The sequence below is a fragment of the Raphanus sativus genome, chromosome 1, assembly GCF_000801105.2.
Source record: "Raphanus sativus cultivar WK10039 chromosome 1, ASM80110v3, whole genome shotgun sequence".
NCBI classification, from domain to species: domain Eukaryota; kingdom Viridiplantae; phylum Streptophyta; class Magnoliopsida; order Brassicales; family Brassicaceae; genus Raphanus; species Raphanus sativus.
The window spans coordinates 10,769,519-10,794,118 of NC_079511.1; the positions used below are offsets into that span (position 1 = coordinate 10,769,519).

The following is a 24,600-nucleotide window of genomic DNA, read 5'->3' on the forward strand; positions in this document are numbered from 1 at the left end:
CTTTCTCTTTCTGCTCTTCCATCGGGTCTTTCCTAGCCGGTGGTGTCTTTTCCGGATCCTCAACTTCCTTCGTTAACTCCATTTCTTCAGGCAGTTTGACTCCAATCGCAGTTAGCATGAATAGCATGAGATCAAAGTTTGAGCTTCCTAATATGCCACCAAAATCAATTGTTTCTTGCTTCTTCTTCTCCTTACCCTGCAGATTCTTGTTGATCCAAGAGATGATTTCTTGCTAAAACAGAGTATATACATATAAAATATATTCTAGAACCTCTCAAGTCTATTTTTGATATTTAGTTATTAAGATATAAGGAATAGTCACATCTCATGTTCTCTCTTTCTAGCTGACACTAATAGGGTTGTATAAGATTCAAATATCAATTAGTCATTCTCTCAATAAAATTTGCAAAAATTGAGCAGATTTTTTCATACTTTAACTAAGTGCATAATTGAAAAGAGTCGTTTTGAAGCAGTATAACTAGTCCTAACCTACTATATATAAGATTCATAATGTATGTATCTTTTTTTCTTTCAAATCATTCAACTGCTAGAATGAAAGAGAAGTGCTCTGCCCTACCATACCATTAATATTATATATTTTGTTTGATTTTTCGCATTCGAACTTTTACGTTAAAATTTAAAGTAGTTAATATCATTTATACATTTAAAAAGGTAAAATAACTAAAATTTTATTAGATACCCTTAATAAATTTTGTATTTAATTTATTATATAGTTAGAAACAAAATGTATATTAATAATATCAGATTTTTTTAAATAAGATAATTCTTATATTGATATTTTTGAACACAGTAATATATATATATATATATACATAAAGGAAATTTTTTATCATATATAATTAATTTGATGTTTGATTTAAACTTTTTGAAAACATAAATAACAATTTGTCGCGATTGTTTTTGAATTAATAAAAAAATATTAGTAAGAAGATAATGCCAGCATGTGCCAACAGAACAACCTATAGTTATGTATATATTTGATAATTTTAAACTATATTCCACTGTTAATTTACGTTGACTATTTATATTGTAAAGACAAGTTGACAAAAAAAAATATTGTAAAGACAACTTTTAATTTTCTGAACCGTGACAGTTCCATTGAATGAAATATATAACTTACTAGACTATTTAAACAAATGACCAAGTTGGATTATTGACAACATTTGACATGAAGAAGCATATGGTTTGAAGAAGTCATAAATTGTTTGATTGTGGATTGACTTGAGATGGATATGAAATGGATGTTGTACATTGCTTTTAGTCTGATGGAAATCTTTTGATGTCATGTAAATATAATGTCACTGACATGTATGATGTCATGCATCTTTGTAATGATAAAGATACAATGATGTCAACCACTTGACAACATAACATCAACATAATAATGTTGTATGCTTTAATTATCAGACAAATATGAAAGAGTATTATTCACACTTCGACAAAAAAAAACTAAAAAACACCATCCAACTTAACTTATCAACACCATCCATAACAGTAAGAGAGACTGAACCATCCGTTGTGAGTATCAAGTAGATTCACTTATTGAGCTGGCTTCACCTTCTTCAAAAGATCTGAAAAAATTGGCAAGCTTCTGAGAGACAGTGAGCTGTGTCTCGTTCAACACATGTTCCTCACCTTTAAAATCATCATCCCCTTCGTAAACCAGATGAATCCCATGCATCTTTAACTCAACTCCTTCTTTGATTGGTGGTTCCCGTTTAACGACTTGTATGGTGTACCCATCTTTAAACGTCCAAATCATCGAATGCAAAGCTGGGTACCGGCAGATGTGGAGCTGATCATCACTTGTTCTTGGCACTCCAGAGAGGTGCAATGTATGGGTGTACAAGGGTTGATCAAGTTTGAGAATTTGGGCTTGAACCTCCATCACATCAGGCAGCTGGTAGTCAGCTACGCAGTCTTGCTTAAGAGCCACAACAACAGCTAGGATTACGCCTCTGAGCTCTCTGTTTGGTTGAGGTGAGAATGTGAGAGGGCCTTGTGAGAACCAGCCAGGGATTCTGTTTCCAGGTAAGCTCAGATTCACCATCATTTTCAAAGAAGCCTGCAGTGAGAGTTCAAAAGATTGTTAAAAAAACCTGAAAAACACAACTAACTGAGATGATGTAGAGTTTGAACAATCACCTTGGAAAGTCTTTTCTTGACTGCAACAGAGAACTTAGAGTTACAGCCGCTCATGTATAGTCTTTTCAGAGCCTTCAAGTGTTCTAGGCCTGGAACATCATCCACTTTCCCACAGTTTGTGAGATTGAGCTCATCCAAGCTCTGCAGCTTTGAGAGGTCGGATATACTCTCCAATGAGAAGCAGTTTGCCAGTATTAGCCTCTCCAGTTTCCACGGAAGAGGAGGGACACACTTCAGCTCTTGGCAGTCATACAATGTAAACATTTTAAGGTTTGACAACCCCTCAAGACTAGATGGAAGACTGTGAAAATAGTTATTCCCTAGTTCTAGTGTCTTGAGAGATGAAAGCTTTCCAAGATCATCTGGAACTTTACCCCATATCCCCCAACCTCTAGCATCTAGCTCCTCAAGCAACAAGAGGTTTGAGTAAGAGTTTGGTACTTCAACAAAACTAGGTTCTTCACTTGTACCTGGAAAACTTCTAAACAGAGGCCTCTTCAGTATCTTCAATACTCTTAGATTTGAGAGGTTTCCAAAACTCTCTGGCAGCTCTCTCACTGGAGTTTCCTTCATGAACAGACGGTGAAGCGATTTCAAGTCTCCGAATGACTCAGGAAGCCTCTTGAGCCTTTTACAGTTGTCCATTCGGAGTGAGACTAGGTTTTCAAGCTTGCCAAAAGTTTCAGGCAGTTTCTCAATGCTAGAGCCTGTAAGGTTTAAGCTATGGAGTGTGTCCATGTTTCCTATTGATTCAGGCAGAACCTTGAGAGACTTGCAGTTTCTCAACACAAGCTTTTGGATAAAGTGCAAGTCGCCAATCTCTTCTGGTAGAGTTTCAATTGGTGTCCCATCCAACTCAAGTTCGAGAAGAGAGTTTAAACCACCAATGGAACTTGGAAAATGCTTCAGAAGTTTGCATTCTCCTGCTGAAAAGTCAGTCAAACATGGCAGTGAGCCTAGGCTTAGAGGTAGCTCCTCCACTGCACTTCCGTAGATGAATAGTTTCTTCAGTGATCTGAGCTTACTGATAGTCTCAGGTATCTTAGAAAGAGAAGCACAATGCATCAAACTCAGCTTCTGGAGATTTTTTAGATTTCCAATAGAGCTCGGAAGACTTTGCAGTGAAGTGCTACTAAGATCTAGCTCCTCAAGTGATGTCAATGTTCCTATGCACATAGGTAGCTCTTGAATAGATCTGCAACTCTTTAGACTCAGCTTCTGAAGATTTTCGAGGTGAAAAATCGATTCTGGTAACTCCTTTATCGCTGTTCCATCAAGAAGAAGCTCTTTCAAGCATGTCATAGCACCAATGTCTTTTGGTAACACACTCAGGTTTGAACATCCGGAGAGGTAAAGCTTTTCAAGACTCTTCAGTCCAGAAACATCCACAAGAAACTCAGTGAGGTTTGGACAGTTTCTGAAATCCAGGTGAAGTAATTTTCTCAAAGTGCCAACTGATCTAGGAACTTCCACCAGACGCATGCATCGTTCAAAGACAAGCTTCTCTAGGTACTTATGGTTTGATAAATCAGGAACAACTTCCAAGCTATGACAACCACGCAAATTTACAACCTTCAAGCTCCCATCCACCTGAAAGGCAGTGAGACTTTGACTCAAACGACATAATCTTGCCAATGTTAAAGGAAGCAAGAAAACATTACCCCTTTGCTGCGCAAACTCTGGATGCGTCTTATACCACTCTCTGCAAGATCAAGAACAGCAAGTTGCCCAGCAAGAAGATTCAGTGGAACATCTTTTAACGGACAACCTCTCCACTGTATCCACTTGAGTTCAGAAGGAAGAAGCTCAAGATTCCCTGCCAGCTCCACATGATTAATCTGAAGAAGTCTTAGCTTTGTCATTGGGGCAAAAGGCTCTACAGGAATGGTGATCTCAGAGCTTTTTGGCTTTTCCTCTGATGAGAATCCAATAAATTTATTCTTCAGGTAACTAAACACAGATCTTACGCCTGGCTTCTCATGTAGATTCGTCAACACAATGTTCTCTGCCCTTGGATGCGTTGGTAACTTCCTAAAGTCAAGTACAATTCCTTGGATGGATGATGTTTCCTATTATCCCATTACACAACAAACATGAAAGAATGCAACTCAAATTTATAAGTGTAGATTTAAATAAAATTACCTTCGTATTGTTCAATACATTCATGATCTCAGCACGGTCCCAGAGTCTACTCCGCATTCTAGTATCCCCAGGTGTTTCTTTAAGGTCTAACTGCCATCCCATGTCTCGAATCTGGTCATGCATCCAAAGATTCTCGTCCGACAAGAACTTAACAAGAGACTTCTGTCTGAGAACACCGAGAGCAGCCTCAGCGTTGAACCCACAACCATTAAGCACATCCACGATTTCCTCTTTCGTCATCTGCATTTTGAGAAAGAGACACGCAACGTCGAGGAACACTTTCTTCTCTTCGTCGTCTAGAGAATCAAAACTCAGCTTCAGAACGTCCTGGAGATTGCCTGGTTGAGTGTTCTTGAGCTTCTCTATTTGAGTCTGCCATTCTTTTTCCTCCTTCTTGTCATACAAAAGAGAACCAAACACTTCGAGTGCCAGTGGTAGTAGACCTGATATCTTGACAATCTTCTTGGACAGCTCTAGTAAACTCTCTGTTGGCTTTTCTTTCCTTAGTGAATGGTAACTAAACAGCTTCAGTGCCTGCTCTTCAGTCAAGCACCTGACTTCATACCTTTGGTTCACTAAGAGCTTACTCAGAATCTCTTCGTCTCTAGTAGTGATGACTATAAGAGTTCCTTCACCATACCAACTCCTTTCACCAATTAAGGCATCAATTTGGTCTAAGTTATCAACATCATCTAAAACCACAAGAATCTTCTTCTCATAAACACTCTCTCTTATCTTGTCTCTCCCTTTGGTAACATCTTCTACTTCAGGTACAAAACGGAGAAGCCCCTTGATCAGAGTCTTCTGTAGATTGAGTAAGCCGTCACCGTCCGATGATCTTTCTCTAACGTTTGAGATGAAAACTCGTTGCTCGAAGTCTGCGACGATCTTGTTGTAAAAGGCTTTCGCGAGGGTCGTCTTCCCAATACCACCCATACCGTGAAGTCCCAGGATTTGAACGTGGGAGCTGGATTTAACGTCGACAAGATCCATCAAGTCATGGACACGTGGCTCCAGGCCAACGGTGTATTCTCCAACGTTCTCTGGCGTGTTGCTCACTTCGGATAAAACTCTCTTTACCAAAAGCCCTATCATTTCATCATCAACAGTCTCTTCTCTGCCAAAATCAACAAAAACAAAAAAAACAAAATTTCAGACAGAGCATTCACATCCAAAAACAAAAATGTTCTAACAATCTATCTACATGGCAAGTCGGTCCTAACAAAATATATTTTCCTAAAATCCGATTTATATCAATGGTATAAATCCACAAAATTTATCTAATTTCTTTTGTTTTGTAAATCTAACTTTTATAATTCATATAAAAATAATTTTATAGTTTAATACAAAACTAAAACAGTTTATATAAATATAATACTCGAATAATTCGTTAATGGTTAAGGCCTAATCCCCTGAATAACTAGTCTAATCTCTTCTAATCCACCTAATTACGGTCTAGCAATCATTGCAAAAAAAACATAACTCAACTAGTAATGAGAATCCTACTTGCAAACAAACCCAGAGAGGTTTCCGACCAAAGTCATAGCTCTCCTCCACCGCTTTATCTTCTCCTCTTTAAACCTTCTCGCATGCTCTTCAAAATCCTTAGCGAAGTGATCGTTCTGTTTACGGACGTGCGAAGGATCGACCTCGTAGAAGATCGGTATCATGGGGCGTTTCAGAGACGCTCTCAGATCGCAGAGGGTGGCCAGCTCGTCGAGGCACCAGTGAGAGTCGGCGTAGCGAGGGGATAAGACGACGACGGAGGCGGCGGAGTCCTCCATGGCCGCGACGAGGCTCGGGTTGATCTCGTCGCCTCGCTGCATACCTTCGTCGTCGCGAAAGACGCGGAGTTTCTCTTTCCTGTGGAGAGCGTCGTAGACGCGCTCGGTGATGGTGCGGCGCGTGTCTTCGCCTCGGAAGCTGAGGAAGACGTCGAACTTGAGTCTGTGCGGTTTGGTGATCACTTCGGTCTCCATCATCTCCGATCAAACTCTCGCGAAAGTCAGAGAGAAAACTTTTGAGATACTTTTTTTGCAAGTTGTGATGCCATTTTATTCTTACAGTGAAGACCAAAAGGTTGGCGTTGGGTGTTGAGTCTTTGTCGGTAGCGGGGGACCAAAGTCAGGTGAAAATTGATTAATTAATAGTCTCATGGTCCCGTTCAATAGTATAACAAATCGTCTTTCAAAGAGGCTAGATCAGTCAGAGGGTTTGGGACACAAATTATCTACTATTTTCTTCAGTACAGAGGTTGTTGTTCTGAGTTCATATTTTACATTTTTTTAATCTCCTTATCAAATGTGTGTGTTCGTTTGTGGAGGAGATGTGAGCACTCTTGGTTAAATTCTCACAAACTAGCATTAGAATTTAGATTCTCAACGAAGCCTGAATACTAAGCTCTTCTTCTTCTCTACTGTTCTACACTAGTAGGTGAAAAGAGATTCGAGAGCAGATAGCGACTACACACATACGCTATTTCTTAGAAGCAATGAAGGATGATGATTCATAGAATATGAAAATGAGGATAAGATTATCAAAAAACCTTACTAAAAAAAACAGAATGATCCAAGCTTCGAAGAAGAAAAAAAAAAGGAACAGCTAGATCAACATGTTGTGACTTTTGTGACATGTCTTAGATGAAACATGGTGTCTAGTATTTATATAAATGCATAGGAATAAGACTGGGAAGTATTCTCCATAGCCACACATGAAAAAAAAATATTCTATTTGCCACACCAAAATTCTACTTGCTCCACTTTTTTTTCTCATATTTTTTTTCTCCTTCTTACCCTTAATATTATATTAATATTTTATACCAACTATATTTTTTAAAATTAAAATCAAAATCAGACCCCACTTTTCTCTCTCTTCTCTCTCTTCCCCCTCCCATTATGTCGACCATCTCTCCAATTTCCCCCATAAATTCTCCCATAAATCCCAAACCTAACAGGCGGTCTCCACACCAATCCACCTCTCTCCTTCTGACAGCTGTCGCCTCCTGTCTCTTTTCTCCCATCTTGTTTCCTCTTCCCCAACCAGAAACGATTTTTTTCTTATATTCTTAGCTCCATTGACGATTTTGAAGGTTTTTTGAAGTAAATTGGTACGTTTTTTTCACGAAATTCTCATAATAATATACTACTTATGTTTTATGTATTATGTGAAACGAAAATATCAACATTTTGCTGTAAAAATCGTGAGAGTTTTGAAAGAAAAATTAAAATAATGTTTGAAGAAGATTTTGTATTGTTCTCTATTTTTAACACAGTTTTGAAAGAAAAAATATGAAAATTGTGTTAGACGATAATCTGGGTTGTGTAACACATTATTAGTTGATTAAAAGACTTAAACTGATGAAAAACTAAAGTTTTAGGTAAAAATGAAAGTTTTAGGTATATCGTTATGAAAAGGGATGTTTAAGGGCAATTTTGTATATTTCTTCTTATTTTGCACTGTTTTAAAGCATAATAATGCATTACAATAGTGGTAGACGATATTGTGGGTTGTATAACACCCTCTTGATCAATTATAAGTGTTAAATCGAGAAAAGCAAAAATTTATAAGAACTACTAGAACGACTGGTATTACTAAAGTGAAAGTGTATTACTTGTATTACTTGTATTACTTGTATTACTGTATCGACTATGTATCAAAGATCTTGGACAACTTAGATTCTTTAAATGGTTAACTAATCATAATTTTATTTTTTTCAGGGAATTCTATGGCTTCTCCTATTACAATCATATGTTTTGACAATGGAGAAAGTTACATCAAGGATGGGGCTGAGATTAAGTGGATCTTGGGAGAAGATCAAATCCACACTCTAGTGATGAAAACATCTGTGGAAGATGTTACATATTCTGAATTGGTCGAGTGTATATACAGAAAGATTAAGGCAAATGGAGATGGAATGGTGAAGATTAGTTACTTACAATTGGTATTGTATTCAAACAAGCGTGAACTACTAGTACTGCTAGAACTACTATATGTAATATGGACTACTAGGAACTACTATGTACTACCCTGAACTACCAGAAAACTACTCCGTATTACTATTTGTTATGCATGTTTCTAAGAACCTTAATTTTCTTCTTATTATTTATTTTTAAAAGATGTATCTCGTAAATTACGTGATTATATGTCCATGCATGTGTTTATTTGTCAAATAAACATAAAATACTCTTAAAATCTCAAGTTGTTAGAAATTTTCTCATTTCAATAGAAAACACCCTTATACTTCCTAGTTAATGTCTTGATGGGAAGGTCATCATGAGATGAATTTCAGAAAACACATATTTTCTGAAATTTTTTTCTACCAATATGTTATATACAATCTAAAACTGTCTAAATATATTGGTATTACTAATTAATTTAGTTTAATGACGTTGTATTACTAAAAAATGTTATAATTTGCAAAAATATTACTATGAAGAATGAAATATTACTACTACCTTGAGTACTACTAAGAGTAAGATAAATATCACTTTAATATTCAAACATGTTTGTTTAATATTATCTTTTACACGTTTTAGACATGTATTTTTTTTTACAATGTGTTACACGTTTTTGACATGTGTCTTAAGTTTATTTTTTTTTATTTTCATGAAGTGTTGACAATGTTTTTGTCATAGTAATACCTAATAAACCTAGTAGTACAAATTTTTTTCTTAGGATATGGGTTGCCTTGTCTTTAATTAAGCATGAAATTAAAAACCCAATGCTTATATATTTTTTATTTATACTTGTAAATGTTCATCATGAAATTAAAAATTCAAAGTTTACATATTTTTATTCATAATTTTATAATGTTTATCATAAAACTAAAAACCCAAAGTTGTACTCTTCCAAGATTCCAAATCTCCAACATGTTAGCTCTCTTCCAAGGCTTCAACATCTGTTCTCACGAACTCCAAAGTCTGCAGCAACAAAATAATCACTCAACAAAGTCAAAGAACACACTTATATATTCGCTATACAAACTCTTATGTTAGCGAGTTACTAACAAACAACAATAGCATAACAGAAAACTTAGAAAACATACAAAAGCCAATTAAAATAACAAAATAAATTAAACAAATTATTTTAATAATATTTAATTATCAATTAATTTTAAAATAAATTATTTATATAAATTATTTTTCCTCAACACAAACATACAACACATAAAAAATCAAATGAACAAACTTCCAGTTTCAAAGACCGTGCTATACAAGTTAAAAATAACAAACTTTCATATTTTAAACATACAAAAACCAATTTTTGTTACTGGTTCCTCAGGAACTACCAATTTTTAAAATAACAATTAATTTCAAAAATATTTATAAAAAAAATATTTCAATAATATTTTAAAAATAAAAGTTAACAAAATATGTATTTCAATATTATTTCAATCAACAATAATTTTCAAAATAAATTTAATAAAATATTTATATAATTTTGGTTATATAAAAATATTTTTAAAATAAAAATGTAGTAAAACATGCATTTCAATAATAGTTTGATCAATAGTTAATTTTTAAAATAAATTTAATAAAATATTTATAGAAATTATTTCCTTAAATGGTATATATGTTTATATGTATAATTTAATAATTAAAAATAAGAACAGATGTTAAATGCAAATTCTTGAAACAAAAATTCCCGGCCTACATGACCAGTGTTACTAATATCTAATTTCAACAAAAGTAAATTAGTTTTTTTTGTTTTTTTGGAAATTTTTAGGGGCTCCACGTATGTTCGGATTTGGCTTTATGTTATTTATAAAATAAACGTTATTTAATATAGTTATGAAAATTTAAACGTACATTGCACTTGGTTTGGTGGTATATTCTTTGTTTGTTATCAAGAGAGTTACTGGTTCGATATTTGGTTGTGTGTATTTTATATTAAAATAAAAATATACAAAACTTAGTTTATGTAGCTATTAACAAAAGTAACATGTGGTCTAGTGGTATAGTTCCTGTTTCTTAGCAAACCAGCCTTGGGTTCGATGGTCAATTTCTTTTATTTTGTTTTTTTAATAAGTGGCAATTTCGTAATTATCTCTTTATATTTTTTTGGTTCTGCCTGCAATTTTATGCGGCCGCCATAGATTTTCTTCAAAGATTCTTCTGTTTTTATGGGTTTTAATTGGTGTTTATACATCAAATCTTTGATTCTATAATGTGAACTGTGATCTGTGACTGTTGTCCAAAGAAAAGAACTGATTTGTGACCACAACCGCCATGGGAGAGTCGACGAAGATGATATGATTTAGCTTTTTGGTGTATGATCCTGTTTTTAGAAAGAAAAGAGTTTAGATATAAAAAACATGTTGTCTGAGAAATTTTTAAAAAAAATTAGAGAAAAAGAACGAAGAAGAAGAGGATGTCCAGAAGAAGACTCGTGAAGAAGGAGATGGAAAGATTAGGGATTTTGTTTTTTTTTTTTCATTTATTTATTATTTAATTGATGGGATCCGTATTGGGTATGGGTTATAGTGGGTCGGGTCAAATAGTTAGGTTAGATCTTGTAAATACTTGGTTTCATTAAGGACAATAACGATTTTCACCACGTTTTTCATTAAAATATAATAAAAGTTATAATATTTTTAATTGGTGGGTTAAATTAGAATGAAGATGAGAGTGAGTGTGGCAATGTAGAATAAAGTCCAATAAGACTAGAGATGAAGATATTGGAGTGCTCATGTACCTGTAAACAAATCCGGAGATATGTCCGATTACATTCATAGCTCCCCTCCATCTTTGTATCTCCTCCTCGCCAAATCTTTTCGCGTGCTCTTCAATATCTTCTTCGAAAGGACTCTGTTTCCGAAAGTGCCATGGATCAACCTCGTAAAAGATCGGTAACATCGGACGACCTAGGGATGATCTCAGATCGCAGAGCTTGGCTAATTCTTCAAGGCACCAGTGAGACTTGGCATAGTCAGGGGATAAGACTACCACAAACGCCACAGAATCCTCCATAGCCTCCTCAAGACTTGGACCGAGCTCCTGATTCTTGCGTTCCACGTCACCCTTCCATACCCGGACCTGTGCCTTGATGAGCGCTTCATAGAGACGATTCGTGAAACCGTGGCTTCTGTCTCTCTTAAAACTGAGGAATATGTCCCACTTGAGCCTCAAACGAGGATCAGAAACAGCGCTGGTCTTCATCTCCGATCTTTTCCTCTTTGAAATCAATTTTTGTAAGATGTAAAGTGTGCAGAGATCCTTTAACGTGTTTCCTCTTTGAAATCAAGTTTAGTGCTGCAGCACACGCAACCGCTTTTATTTACTATTCAAAAAGTGGAAGCTGTCATTTCTATAAAATAACGAACACAGCTCTTCTCCTAACCGGAATCGTCAAGTTTAGTTTTTTTTTTTACTTTTATGAATTTAGCAATTTCATCATTATTTTAATTACCTTCTATAGTATGCTAATATTTTTGGTTATAAATAGATTCACACTACATAAACATATTAAAACAAAATTAAAAGTATAAGAGAGAAAAATAAAAGAATAATGGTGAAGCTGATCGCTGTTTTTATCATATTCAGTTTGTTGTTTGCTAGTCAATTTCTAATGTAAAAAAATTCTTCTTCTTTTGGTTTATGATTTCATTAAAAATCAGTCTTTAAATAATTCATATATGTAGTTTTTTTAAACATGCCGAGGAGAGGAACCCGAAAGTCCATCTGAAACACTTACCGCACATACGGTAGTTATAAATGATAAAAATACATGGAGCGTCTCAGTAAGACTAATAGGCCAGACAAACCTAAACAAAAGTGGACCAAAGTGTCAATAATTATAGATAAGAAAGAAAAAAACAGGAAAAATATGTTCTGGATTTTCTCAGGAACTAAACTATCATTATTTGGTCAGTCGGTGTTTGGAGTTCGGTCCCGAAAATTTACATGGTGGATTGTAATAGATGATTGGTCCACCCCCTAACATTAGTTGGAAAGTATTTTAAATTCGGGTTAATCCTATAGTACATTTTCGGGTTATTTCACTATCTAGCACTAATTGCATTTTTCTTAGGACCGGTATCAAAAAATTATGCTATAGGTTTTTCTTAGGGGGATGTATTCAATTTAACATTTGATGTGATTTGATTTTTAATGAAGTTTTAGATGATTTTAATAAGTTGCAGAGATTTAGGGGGGATGTATTCAATTTAGCATTTGATGTGATTTGTTTTTTAATGGAGTTTCAGATGATTTTAATAAGTTGCAGAGATTTAGGTCATTTTAGTTAAACTACTCTAGAATATCATCTAAAACAATGGGATTTGAGTTTTATTTTTTTTAACTAAGAAACTCCACCCAAACACCCTAAAATCACCTCAAAACTTTAAAATCCCACAACTTAAAATATTTTCAATAACAGTGGATTTCAGAGTACTTTACGAAATGTCAAGTTTAATAACAGTGGATTTTAAATGAGTTTTTAAAATTCATATTTGAATAACAGTGGATTTGTCATTTTAATACAAATCACCTGAAACTCCCGGTTGAATACACCCCCCTAGGTGAATTTTGTTAAACTACTCTAGAATATCACCTAAAACAATGGGATTTGAGTTTTATTTTTTTTTAACTAAGAAACTTCACCCAAACACTCTAAAATCACCTCAAAACTTTAAAATCCCACAACTTAAAATATTTTCAATAACAGTGGATTTCAGAGTACTTTACGAAATGTCAAGTTCAATAACAGTGGATTTTAAATGAGTTTTCAAAATGCATGTTTGAATAACAGTGGATTTGTCATTTTAATACAAATCACCTGAAACTCTCGGTTGAATACACCCCCCTTAATATAAGTTCAAAAGATAACATATTACATTTTTTTTAATAAAGTCTATCTATTTGATCATGATTATTCTTAATATATAAATAAAATATGAAATCGCATTATGTTGCACTCAAGTTATGAAGACATAAAAACGGGTTCTCAATAATCCCATAAATGCAAAAATAGCCTTTGCTTCTTTTACTACGGATTTCGTTTTGGTAAGTCATCAGTTATATGTTCTTTAGAGGAACATGACTTGTGCTCTTTGGACTAGTATATATGTGCTTGGATTCGGTTTTCCAAGATCTGAAGAACTAACCTATATATATTAACGAGAGAAAATATACAACGTTTTTATTAAGCGAGATTGGCCATGTATGGTCCATGAACAAAAGTTCAACAGATACTAGGATACACATCATGTATTAGATATTTTGCATCCGTTTCTTTTTTAACACATGCATATATATGAAACGAAGAACCTTGGATGAAAAAAAAACACACACACACACGATATGTATAGTATAACAAAGTTTTATAGTCTGATCAGTTGCCAGATCCGGGTTGACAGTTCTCCGAGCGTGTGCACCTGGGTGGTGAGCCGTAGATGGATTGGCAGTATACGGTAGTAGTGCACGTAAAATGATAACAGTTGGAGAAGTACGAGAAGCATGGCTTACAGAGAGAAGACAGGTATCCTCCTGGAAGATGACCATGATTAGTACGATAAGTGGTTGCCATGTTTTGAAAAGCTTTCCCGCCCCCGCAATGCATTGATCTGCTTGGTGGAAACCACATCTTGGAGCTTCTTTCGTTATCGCCTTCCAAATTCCTCCTCGCATTGATCGTCTCTTCTGCATCACCCATAGAATTTGTTTTATAGCGTCAAGCATCATCAAGCCCCGCCTTTGGTACTATAAATATTAATCATATTTATCTATATTGAACTAATTAGTAACAAAGTGAAATAGCAAGTACGTTACTATAAATAGCACACTTCACAAAAAGGGATTTTAACGAATTTACATACTTACAAAGATGGATTCTACAAAAGTTTAAAAAGGATCAAAATTGATTTAAATTTGTAACAGAAGATATGATTTTTCTATTAATTTGGAAAATTTACGCCCTCATATATGAATATGGTTAACAGAGACATGTAGGAAGATATGATTTTCTCAAATCTATAATAAATCTAACGAACAAAAGTACTTGAAACACTTGTGCCTGGATCAAATATTTTAAAGTTATCAACATGTCTTTTACTAATTGTAAACCATAAATAGTTTAGGAAAGAAAAAGCTCACTAAGTTTACGGATCTCAGTCTGAGCACCAAATGCGTGATCCATATGAAGCAACAACACCAGGAGAAGAAGAAATAGCACTGAAGAAACTATAGAGGACAGCATCTTTAAATAACTCACAAGTCTCTCTTGTACTGATATAATCACTATATATGACTCACAATGATACGTTTATTTATAGTATAGAGAGGTAGAGATAAGAGAGAATTAAAACATACGGTAGAGACTTAATTAAGCCTAAAAGAAGAAGAAGAAGGTGGTCGAGATAAGAAAGAGAGTGCTGAAGCTGTAGTCGACTGAGTTGTCAGTAGTTGGTTTAATTTGGGTTTCAGTGGTCTCCCTAGACCATACTATAGTAAACTCGGTCAAGCTCTCACTAGGAAACAATATGGGATAAGATACGTTTAAAAGAGAGACAAAGACCAAGTCTCGAATTCTCGAACACACGGCCGTATATGCAAAAAAGGAGTGAACCATATTCACTTTGAATGTTCCGCAGGAAAAAAAAGTATCCATATTTTGGCTGGCACTGTCGCTAGAAAATGACGCCAGAAGTATTATTTTCGTGAAAAATATCCATTCCCAGTAGATAATTCTTTTCTGTTATTATATTATATTATGATAGAAAGTTGTGTTGTTAGATTATATAATCAGTTTCAACCTTTTGATCAAAGTTTATATGTCAAGCTTACACGTTCTGAGTTGGCTGTTAGTTTGTACGATGTATGCACTCCTGATATTCTCATTCATGATTGTGTAATAACAAACCTACCAATAGAAAAAGGGCTGTTTACTGTCACAATGGAGCCATGCATGATAATAGAATTGCAGATTGTGTCCATATAGCAATATTGAATATCAATCTGTTAAGCTAGAACATAAAGATCACATATTACGTATCACACCCGGTACTTTCGTTGGTGTTCTTCTTTTAATGTCAATGTGATCAACCTTACGATCAGACAAGGCTGTTTCTGAGAAATTAACAGCAACAATGAACAAACCAATCTCTTCATATATAAGCCCTTCCTTGTGTAACCTCACAAATGCCTCGGTGACAGCTTTTGTTTGCTCATTCATTGTTAAACACTCTCGGGATCTATCAAACTATCAATATGTCAAGGTGCCACGACAAATACCAGTTTCCCTAAGATGTTAAAAGTCAAAAAAACCAACTGATCATTCAATACAGTATATAAATAGTGCATGGCTAACCTGATCAGTCAACGAGCTGTAAGGAGTTTGAGGCGGTCTCAAAACCTTTGAGAGCACCTCTTACATCCAAACGCAATAACAAACCGATAGCATTGAGATATACCTATATAGTTGGAGACATTTGAGTTTTGGATTATAGTAAGTAAAAACCATAAAAGTTCCAATCATTACTTCGGGAGGAACAGCGTGTCGTTTTCCAACTCTTTCCAGATGTGATTATCATAGATCTCCTCTACTTTACTCATTGGTGACCCTCCTTCCAAGTTCCAAGTAACAGAGAGCAACATGCCAACAATTGTGTGTATACCTGAAAGTTTTAAACAGCGACTCTAGATGATAAGAGAAGAGCTTAATAAAGTTTCAAAATCTTTTTCGAAAGGACTCTGTTTCCGAAATGGATCGACCTCGTAAAAGATTGGTAATAAAGGACGAGCTAGCGATGATCTCAGATCACAGAGCTTGGCTAATTCTTCAAGGCACCAGTAAGACTTGTCATAGCCAGGGGATAAGACAGCGACAAAAGACACTGAATCCTCCATAGCCTCCACGAGACTGGGACCGAGCTCCTGATTCTTGCGTTCCACGTCACCCTTCCATACCTGGACCTGTGCCTTGATGAGCGCTACATAGAGACGATTCGTGAAACTGTGGCTTCTGTCTCTTTGGAAACTGAGGAATATGTCCCACTCGAACCTCCAACAAGGATCAGAAACAGCGCTGGTCTTCCAAGGAAAGAGATATAGTTTTTGTGCTTCAGCACACGCAACCGCTTTTATTTACTTTTCAGAAGGTGGAAGTTGTAAAAAACAACGGACATGGCTCTTCTCCAAACCGGAAACGCAACGCAGATACGTATGTAATGTAAATCTAAACGGCATACATTGTTAATCTTCGGTCTGTGATACAACAGCCATATTAAGTATGCCGTTAATGTAAATCTAAACGGCATACATTATTAACCGGAGCACTAGAATTTTGTTCCAAAACCCACATCATGACATTTGTGATAGACTGATAGTGTTATCTGTACATCACCAACCAAATTCAAACTTAAATTATGTATGTTGAACATTTCCTAAATTCATTAAATAATTGACATAGTTTTTATAAATTAATTTGGAAGGAAAACATATATATGAATATAATAAATATTATTTGATTTTTTCAATTAAAAAAAAAATATTATTTGATTTTTATTCATCATTATTTAAACTACCTTCTATAGCTAATATTTTTGGTTATAAATAGATCCACCACAAAAAATACATAAACATATTAAAACAAAATTAAAAGTATATAAGAGAGAAAATAACAAAAATAATAAAATAAAATAAAATAAAAAACCATAACTGGTCATCTCTGCTGATGAAAGGGTTGGGATTGTAATTTTTATTATCAGTGTTCTATTCACGCTGTGAAAGTCTATTTACGATAACTGCATTTCCTGCAAAGAAATGAAAACAATTTTTACCCAAAAAAAAGAGTGGTGAAGCTGATGGCTGATTTGTCATGTTCAGTTTGTTGTGTGCTACTCGATTTTCTAATGTAAAGATTTTGCATCCGATAAAAATATGAGAATATATGTGGCAACACACAAACATACATGTGAAACGAATAACCATAGAAAAAGCAAAAAAAAAAACACGATATATGTATAACAAAGTTTTATAATCCGATCAGTTGCTAGATACGGGTTGACAGTCCTCGGAGCTTGTGCACGTCGTTGGTGAGCCGTTGATGTATTGGCAGACTTTGGTGGTAATACACCTATAAACAATACATTTTCCCGAGCTGCATGGCTGACAGAGAGAAGACAAGTATCCTCCTGGAAGATGACCATGATCAGTACGATAACTGGTCGCCATGTTTTTAAAAGTTTTCCCGCCCCCGCAACGTATTGATCTGCTCGGTTCCATCTCCACTTTGGAGCTTCTGTTGTCATCTCCTTCCAATTTCATCCTTGTATCTTCTGCACCACCCATAAAAATCACACTTCAGTTTATAGCATCAATCATACATATGAGTCCAACTTACACCCAAAACTTAGTTCAAAAGTATAAAATTGCCACATCACTTTGTATATTATATGTCAAGGTGCCACGACAAATACCAGTTTCCCTAAGATGTTAAAAGTCAAAAAAACCAACTGATCATTCAATACAGTATGTAAATAGTGCATGGCTAACCTGATCAGTCAACGAGCTGTAAGGAGTTTGAGACGGTCTCAAAACCTTTGAGAGCATCTCTTACATCCAAACGCAATAACAAACCGATAGCATTGAGATATACCTATATAGTTGGAGACATTTGAGTTTTGGATTAGAGTAAGTAAAAACCATAAAAGTTCCAATCATTACTTCAGGAGGAACAGCGTGTCGTTTTCCAACTCTTTCCAGATGTGATTATCATAGATCTCCTCTACTTTACTCATTGGTGACCCTCCTTCCAAGTTCCAAGTAACAGAGAGCAACATGCCAACAATTGTGTGTATACCTGAAAGTTTTAATGTTTATCAGCGACTCTAGACTTGGACAGAGATCCTGATTCTTGCGTTCCACGTCACCCATCCATACCCGGACGTGTGCCTTGATGAGCGCTTCATAGAGACGAATCGTGAAACTGTGGCTTCTGTCTCTCTTAAAACTGAGGAATATGTTCCACTTGAGCCTCAAACGAGGATCATAAACAGCGCTGGTCTTCATCATCTCACATCTGATTCATCTCCGATCTTTTCCTCTTTGAAATCAAGTTTAGTGCTGCACCACACGCAACCGCTTTTATTTACTATTCAAAAAGTGGAAGCTGTCATATCTATAAAATAGCGAACACAGCTCTTATCCTAACCGGAAACTTCAAGTTTAGTGTTTTCTTTTACTTTTATGAATTTAGCAATTTGATCATTATTTAAATTACCTTCTATAGGATGCTAATATTTTTTGGTTATAAATAGATTCATCACTAAAAAATACATAAACATATTAAAACAAAATTAAAAGTATAAGAGAGAAAAAAAATAAAAGAAGAATGGTGAAGCTGATCACTGTTTTTATCATATTCAGTTGTTGTTTTCTACTCAATTTCTAATGTAAATATTTTCTTCTTCTTTTGGTTTATGATTTCATAAAAAGATCAGTCTTTATATTCATTTCATATATGTAGTTTTTTTAAACATGCGGAGGAACTCGAAAGTCCATCTGAAACACCTACCGCACATACGGTATATCTTTTATAAATGATAAAAATACATGGAGCTTCTCAGTAAGACTGATTGGCCGGACAAACCTAAACAAAAAGGGACCAAAGTGTCAATAATTATATATAAGAAAGAAAAAAACAAGAAAGATGCGTTCTGGATTCTGTCTGGTAACTAAATTATCACTGTTTGACTTATATTTGAGATTCGATCCAAGAAATTTACATTGGTAGACTGTAACAGATATCAATTTATCCTTTAACATTAGTCGGAATATATTCTAAATTCGAATTAAACAATATAATACATTTTTGAACTATTTCACTATCTACCACTAATTGCGTTTTTCTTGGGATCAACCGGTATCAAAAAATATATGCTATGGGTTTCTCCTAATATAAGTTCAAAAGATAACATATTATATTTTTTTTTAATAAAATATATCTATTGATCATGATTATTCTTAATATATAAATAAAATATGAAATCGCATTCTGTTGCACTCAAGTTATGAAGACATAAAAACGGGTTCTCAATAATCCCATAAATGCAAAAATAGCCTTTGCTTCTTTTGCGACGGATTTCGTTTTGGTAAGTCATCAGTTATATGTTCTTTAGAGGAACATGACTTGTGCTCTTTGGACTAGTATATATGTGCTTGGATTCGGTTTTCCAAGATCTGAAGAACTAACCTATATATATTAACGAGAAGCAAACACTAGTACTTGAAAATATACAACGTTTTTATTAATCGAGATTGGCCATGTACATCATGTATTATATTTTTTTTTCATGTATTACATTTTGCATCCGATATATATATATATATATATGTTTTTTTTTTTTGGTATGACACATGCATATATATGACACGAAGAACCATGGAGTGGAAAAAAAAACACACACACACATATAACAAAGTTTTATAGTCTGATTAATTGCCAGATCCGGGTTGACGTAGTGATCAAAATAATTCAACGTGATTGATAGATCAATGTCTAAGAGACTTAAATAATTACATATCTGGGATTTCTTTTTTTTTTCCCTTTTGGTGCTGAGCAAATCTGTTTTTTTTTTTAAGTTTTGGTATTGTTTTTGTGGAAGTTTATTTTTATTTAAATCTATCTTTTCATATTTTGATGCTATACTATATTTAAAATTTTTGTTTTCGATGAAGCATTTTCATCTAACTTAATTGGTTAGATATACTTAAATTTATCTGTTTTTATTTGACACCATACTTTTTTTATCTGTTAAACATATTATTATAGTTACATATATATATGGGTGTATGGTTTTTTTTCTATCATTATCATGTACCTGAAAACTCTACAGAAAAAACAACAGTATATAATTTTCATTAGAATAATAGTAAATATAAAACAAAGTATTAGAGTTTTTTAAAAAAATGACCAAATATTTCATAAAATGAGAAAGGACACTATTTTAAAATTGCTTTAGGCAACTAGATGGTTAGGTATGGCACCGTTGACAGTTCTCCGAGTGTGTGCACGTTGGTGGTGAGCCGTTGAAGTATTGACAGGATTCGGTAGTAGTGCACGTATAATGATAACAGTTGGAGAAGTACGAGCTGCATGGCGGACAGACAGAAGATAGGTATTCTCGTGGAAGATGACCATGATTAGTACGATAAGTGGTAGCCATATTTTTAAAAGCTTTCTCGCCCCCGCAATGCATTGATATGCTTGGTGGCACCCCCACCTTGGAGCTTCTTTGGTCATCGACTTTCAAATTCCTCCTCGCATTGATCGTCTCTTCTGCATCACCAATACAATTTGTTTTATAGCGTCAAGCATCATCAAGCCTTTGGTAATATAAATATTAATCATATTTAATTATTTATCTATATATTGAACTAATTAGTAACAAAGTGAAATAGCAAGTACGTTGCTATAAATAGCACACTTAACAAAAAGGGATTTTAAAGAATTTACATAGATACTTACAAAGTTGGATTCGACAAAAGTTTTGAAAAGGATCAAAATTGATTTAAATTTTTAACAGAATATATGATTTTTTCTATTAATTTGGGAAATATACGCCCTCATATATGAATATGGTTAAAAGAGAGATGTAGGAACGATATGATTTTCTCAAATATATAATAAATCTAACGAACAAAAAGTACGTGAACACTTGTGCCTGGATCAAATATTTTAAAGTTATCAACATATGTCTTTTACTAATAATAAACCATAAATAGATAAGGAAAGAAAAAGCTCACTAAGTTTACGGATCTCAGTCTGAGCACCAAATGTGTGATCCATATGAAGCAACAACACCAGGAGAAGAAGAAATAGCATTGAAGAAACTATAGAAGACAACATCTTTAATAATCACTATATGACTCATAATGATACGTGTATTTATAGTATGGAGAGGTAGAGATAAGAGAATTAAAACATACGGTAGAGACTTAATTAAACCTAAAAGAAGAAGAAGAAAGTGCTCGAGATAAGAAAGAGGGTGCTGAAGCTGTGGTAGACTGAGTTGTCACTAGTTGGTTTTGGGTTTCAGTGGTCTCGAAAGTAATACACACGTTCGAAATGATAAGATACGTTTAAAAGAGAGACAAAGACCAAGTCTCGAATTCTCGGAAAACACGGCCGTTATTCCCTTTGAATACTCCGCAGGAAAAAAAAAAGTATCCATATTTTGCCTGGCACTGTCGCTAGAAAACGACACCAGAAAGATTATATTCGTGAAAATATCCGTTTCTAGCGGACAATTATTTTCCGTTATTACATTTAACCAGATTCTTTGTCCGCGATACGCGCGGACAGTATATTTTAACCATGTTTAAATCATAAATTTTCATATTATAATTTTATAATAAATAAAAAATATTTATGATATTGATATGATTTATCAGAGTTTAACCACTTTTAAGATATAATCTGTTTCTTCTTTTTATTTAATTGTAAGAAAATCTCTTAAATGTTCTTTTTTTAGGTTTTCTTTAAGTAGTCTCAAAATTTTAAATTGACCAAAATAAGTTTCAATAAAAGATAATATGACAACTATAACGTCAAGTATAATTTAAATTAATTATTTAAAATATATAAAACGATAATATTAAAAATGGAAAATAATAAAAGCAAAAGAAATCACAAAAGAATTGTCAAATTTTTATTTATTTTTCAAAATTTTGAAAGCCAAAAATTCAAAAAAAAAATAATTAGGAAACATTTCTGGAATACCTTCCTCAACATGAATTTGTAAAAAAAAATTGTGGATTCATAAATGTCTTCACAAATGTGTAAATACACTTCTTGAATGTATTTATATGTATATTTATTTTTTCTTAAATGTGTATATTATTTGAAAACTTGCGAAGATGATTTTAAGTTTACATATCAAATTCAGGATAGTCTTTTGAAAACTTTAGGAATATGTTATACATATTCAAGAGCATCTTACTTAATATACGTATATTTCGAATTCATTAAGGTATTCATAAATATTTTTTCATGAATATCTCTTTTAATACACAATAAAGAATGTATTTTTAAATATATATTTATGATGTTTTCTTAAATTTTATACACATATATATCAATATCTTCATAAATTTTAGGAATATGTTATACTTATTTAAAAATATTATTCTAAATTAAAAACATAAAAATATCATACACATTGGGGAAAAGAATTCGTAAAGATTGATAATTGTTTTTTTTTTGTTTTTTTGTGCGTTTCCATTAGGTATAGCCTATAAATAATATATTTTCATTTGATATTAGTTCTTTTTTACATCAATTTTGTGAATTTCGTTGAAAATTGTGAGTCCCTTAATAAACTTTCTAGTCTCTTTCCAAATATCCATTACATAGAACTTGCCCTCAAGAATTTTATATCGGCTGATGCAACCTGTACCATCCAAAATTAAATTATATCACCAAATCAAAATGTTGATCATATGAACTGCAGAAATACTATGTCTGAGACAGAATTAACTATATATACATCATGAGTGCTAACTTAGCATGGGATGTTTGTGAATCCCCAAGCCTCTCCATTACTCGTGTGATACTTTCTTCTGTTGATAAAATACTTGGTCATATGTAACACAAAATATCCCTAAAATGTGCATTTCAGATGCTTGTTGTGGACAGACAATGGCAATGTGAGGTAAAGTAAATTTGAGAATAATAATAATGTATTACATGAGTAGCTTTTTTACGTGGTCTCTTATCTTTGCTGAGTTTAGATGTTGCTAATACTCCTGATGCAGTAAGCGTTTTCAACAAAGATGGGTCAGTGTGACGCTGAAAGCCTGATCCAGACCCAACAACATAATCCGTAAAGACGCAAGCCAACTTTATTGTAACGAAAAATTCTGAGACTTCTTTCAATCTACTGAGACGTACTTGCAGTGAACAAATAACTGTTCTTTTAGCAGAGGTTTCAGCAATGGCAGTTGCGGGTCATCTTCTTCCTTTGGTTAACCAGCTTTCTATACCGAATTTGCTGTTTTGGATATATGACAAAACATTCAAACTTGCTGTTAGCCACAAAATACTTCCTTAGATGTCTTACTGAAATGGAAAATAATAGTCTCAACTCAAGTCTCTTAGATTATTACCTACTAAAATTGAGAATGATAGTCTTCCTCAAATCTCCTTAGATTCGATACCAAAAGCACAACATGAAAGCAAGTGTGCGTCATCTGCATCGTGAAGGTCGTTCTTGTTCATGAACAGCTCCAATGACATCATCGTGAAGGTCGTTCTTGTTCATGAACAGCTCCAACTCCAATGACATCAAATTCCCTCTCTAGCTCAAGCATCTCCTCGAATTATATCTTCTTCTACCTCTCCCTCTCCCTCTTCTCCATAAACGTTTTCATCTCTTTCTCTTGAAACTCTATGAAGCTAGAGAACTCCTAAGCCCTGAAGAATAATTAAATCAGATAGAATTTAGTTAACATCTAGAAATTATCTTCCTTTGCGTTTCTTTTCTCATGTATGGCTTTGTAAAACCTGTCATGTGATCCATCATCAAACCACTAACGGTTTTTGTCAAAATTAAGAAAGTTTATCAGTAGACAGTTTAATACATATTGTGTATTTTTCGAGACAAAAAAATGCACCTCTTATTTGTTCTGCGCATGCTGCATCTTCCCTCTCTGTCACACAACAACGGTAACCTTGTGCAGTTTTACACAGCTTCTCGCTCAAAAGTCCCAGAGATTCCTCAAGCTCCTTGGCGTGCTTGTTCTGTTTTGACAGCTTCTTCCTAAACCAGTATAGCTACCGATCATCATCAGTGATTTCCCTCAGCTCCTTCACTTCCTGGTACAATTTCACCCAGCACTTGCAGCCTTGTTTTGCCTAACGAATCATACAAAAATATATGAAATACATTCACACGGACTACCAAAACTCTAAATCAAAACTTTAAATATCACAGAATGTTGACGAAAAAAAAACATATATAATCGAATTTGTAAAGGAGAGACAATGTTGATTGAAGGAACGTATAAGCATGAAGAAGGTATATATAGAGTGCTGTGATGAGGGAAAAGCAACAGTTTCAAAGCTTTGGATTGAGGCAGTAATATTGGAGATTAAAGAAAACTAAAAGTGGGAGACGGACGTTATACATGATGAGCAGAGGAGGTGAAATTGCGCAGAACTGAAACGATGACGATGAAGTTCAACAGTCAGATACGATCAACAGTCAGTCACATCCGAGGATCATTAGGTTTTGGGAAGACGGGCTCGAACTGAGCCAAGATGAATTATTAGCAGGCCACACAAAAGGCCCAATAT

The 24,600-nt window shown here is 34.1% G+C and overlaps 2 protein-coding genes and 2 long non-coding RNA genes across 9 annotated transcripts; all 4 read right to left on the bottom strand.

Moving 5' to 3' along the window:
* Nucleotides 1–1,317: 1,317 nt before the first annotated feature.
* On the bottom strand, nt 1,318–6,342 carry LOC108807974 (disease resistance protein RPV1). The gene is made up of 5 exons (XM_018580190.2): nt 5,815–6,342; nt 4,309–5,425; nt 3,828–4,235; nt 2,167–3,756; nt 1,318–2,086 (listed from the first exon to the last, which is right to left on the bottom strand). The coding sequence occupies exons 1-5, from the start codon at nt 6,288–6,290 to the stop codon at nt 1,547–1,549; spliced, it is 4,131 nt and encodes a 1,376-aa protein (XP_018435692.2). The 5' UTR covers nt 6,291–6,342; the 3' UTR covers nt 1,318–1,546.
* A 2,675-nt stretch (nt 6,343–9,017) lies between these two features.
* On the bottom strand, nt 9,018–11,492 carry LOC108845296 (toll/interleukin-1 receptor-like protein). Its single transcript, XM_057010555.1, has 2 exons — nt 11,002–11,492; nt 9,018–9,227 (listed from the first exon to the last, which is right to left on the bottom strand). The coding sequence occupies exons 1-2, from the start codon at nt 11,463–11,465 to the stop codon at nt 9,212–9,214; spliced, it is 480 nt and encodes a 159-aa protein (XP_056866535.1). The 5' UTR covers nt 11,466–11,492; the 3' UTR covers nt 9,018–9,211.
* Nucleotides 11,493–15,136: 3,644 nt separating this feature from the next.
* On the bottom strand, nt 15,137–16,331 carry LOC108835945 (uncharacterized). Of its 2 annotated transcripts, XR_008939059.1 has the most exons (4): nt 16,017–16,331; nt 15,784–15,919; nt 15,613–15,715; nt 15,137–15,504 (listed from the first exon to the last, which is right to left on the bottom strand). It is a non-coding gene; the product is annotated as an uncharacterized LOC108835945 (long non-coding RNA). The 2 variants fall into 2 exon arrangements; XR_008939055.1 differs by having other exon boundaries at nt 15,137–15,715.
* A 6,201-nt stretch (nt 16,332–22,532) lies between these two features.
* On the bottom strand, nt 22,533–24,570 carry LOC108835946 (uncharacterized). 5 transcript variants are annotated; one of them, XR_008944879.1, is made up of 5 exons: nt 24,432–24,570; nt 23,919–24,159; nt 23,412–23,718; nt 23,197–23,296; nt 22,533–23,102 (listed from the first exon to the last, which is right to left on the bottom strand). It is a non-coding gene; the product is annotated as an uncharacterized LOC108835946 (long non-coding RNA). The 5 variants fall into 5 exon arrangements; XR_008944881.1 differs by having other exon boundaries at nt 22,533–22,865; nt 22,993–23,296; XR_001947039.2 differs by having other exon boundaries at nt 22,533–23,296.
* Nucleotides 24,571–24,600: the final 30 nt, after the last annotated feature.

Bases quoted from the DNA above. Each gene is read 5' to 3' on its own strand.
- LOC108807974 (XM_018580190.2), bottom strand. From the start codon at position 6,290: ATGATGGAGACCGAAGTGATCACCAAACCGCACAGACTCAAGTTCGAC. The intron at 5,426-5,814 runs GTAGGATTCTCA...TGATTTTGGCAG, and splicing joins CTCTCTGGGTTTGTTTGCAA to AGAAGAGACTGTTGATGATG. The intron at 3,757-3,827 runs GTAATGTTTTCT...ACTGCCTTTCAG, and splicing joins AGAGTTTGCGCAGCAAAGGG to GTGGATGGGAGCTTGAAGGT.
- LOC108845296 (XM_057010555.1), bottom strand. From the start codon at position 11,465: ATGAAGACCAGCGCTGTTTCTGATCCTCGTTTGAGGCTCAAGTGGGAC.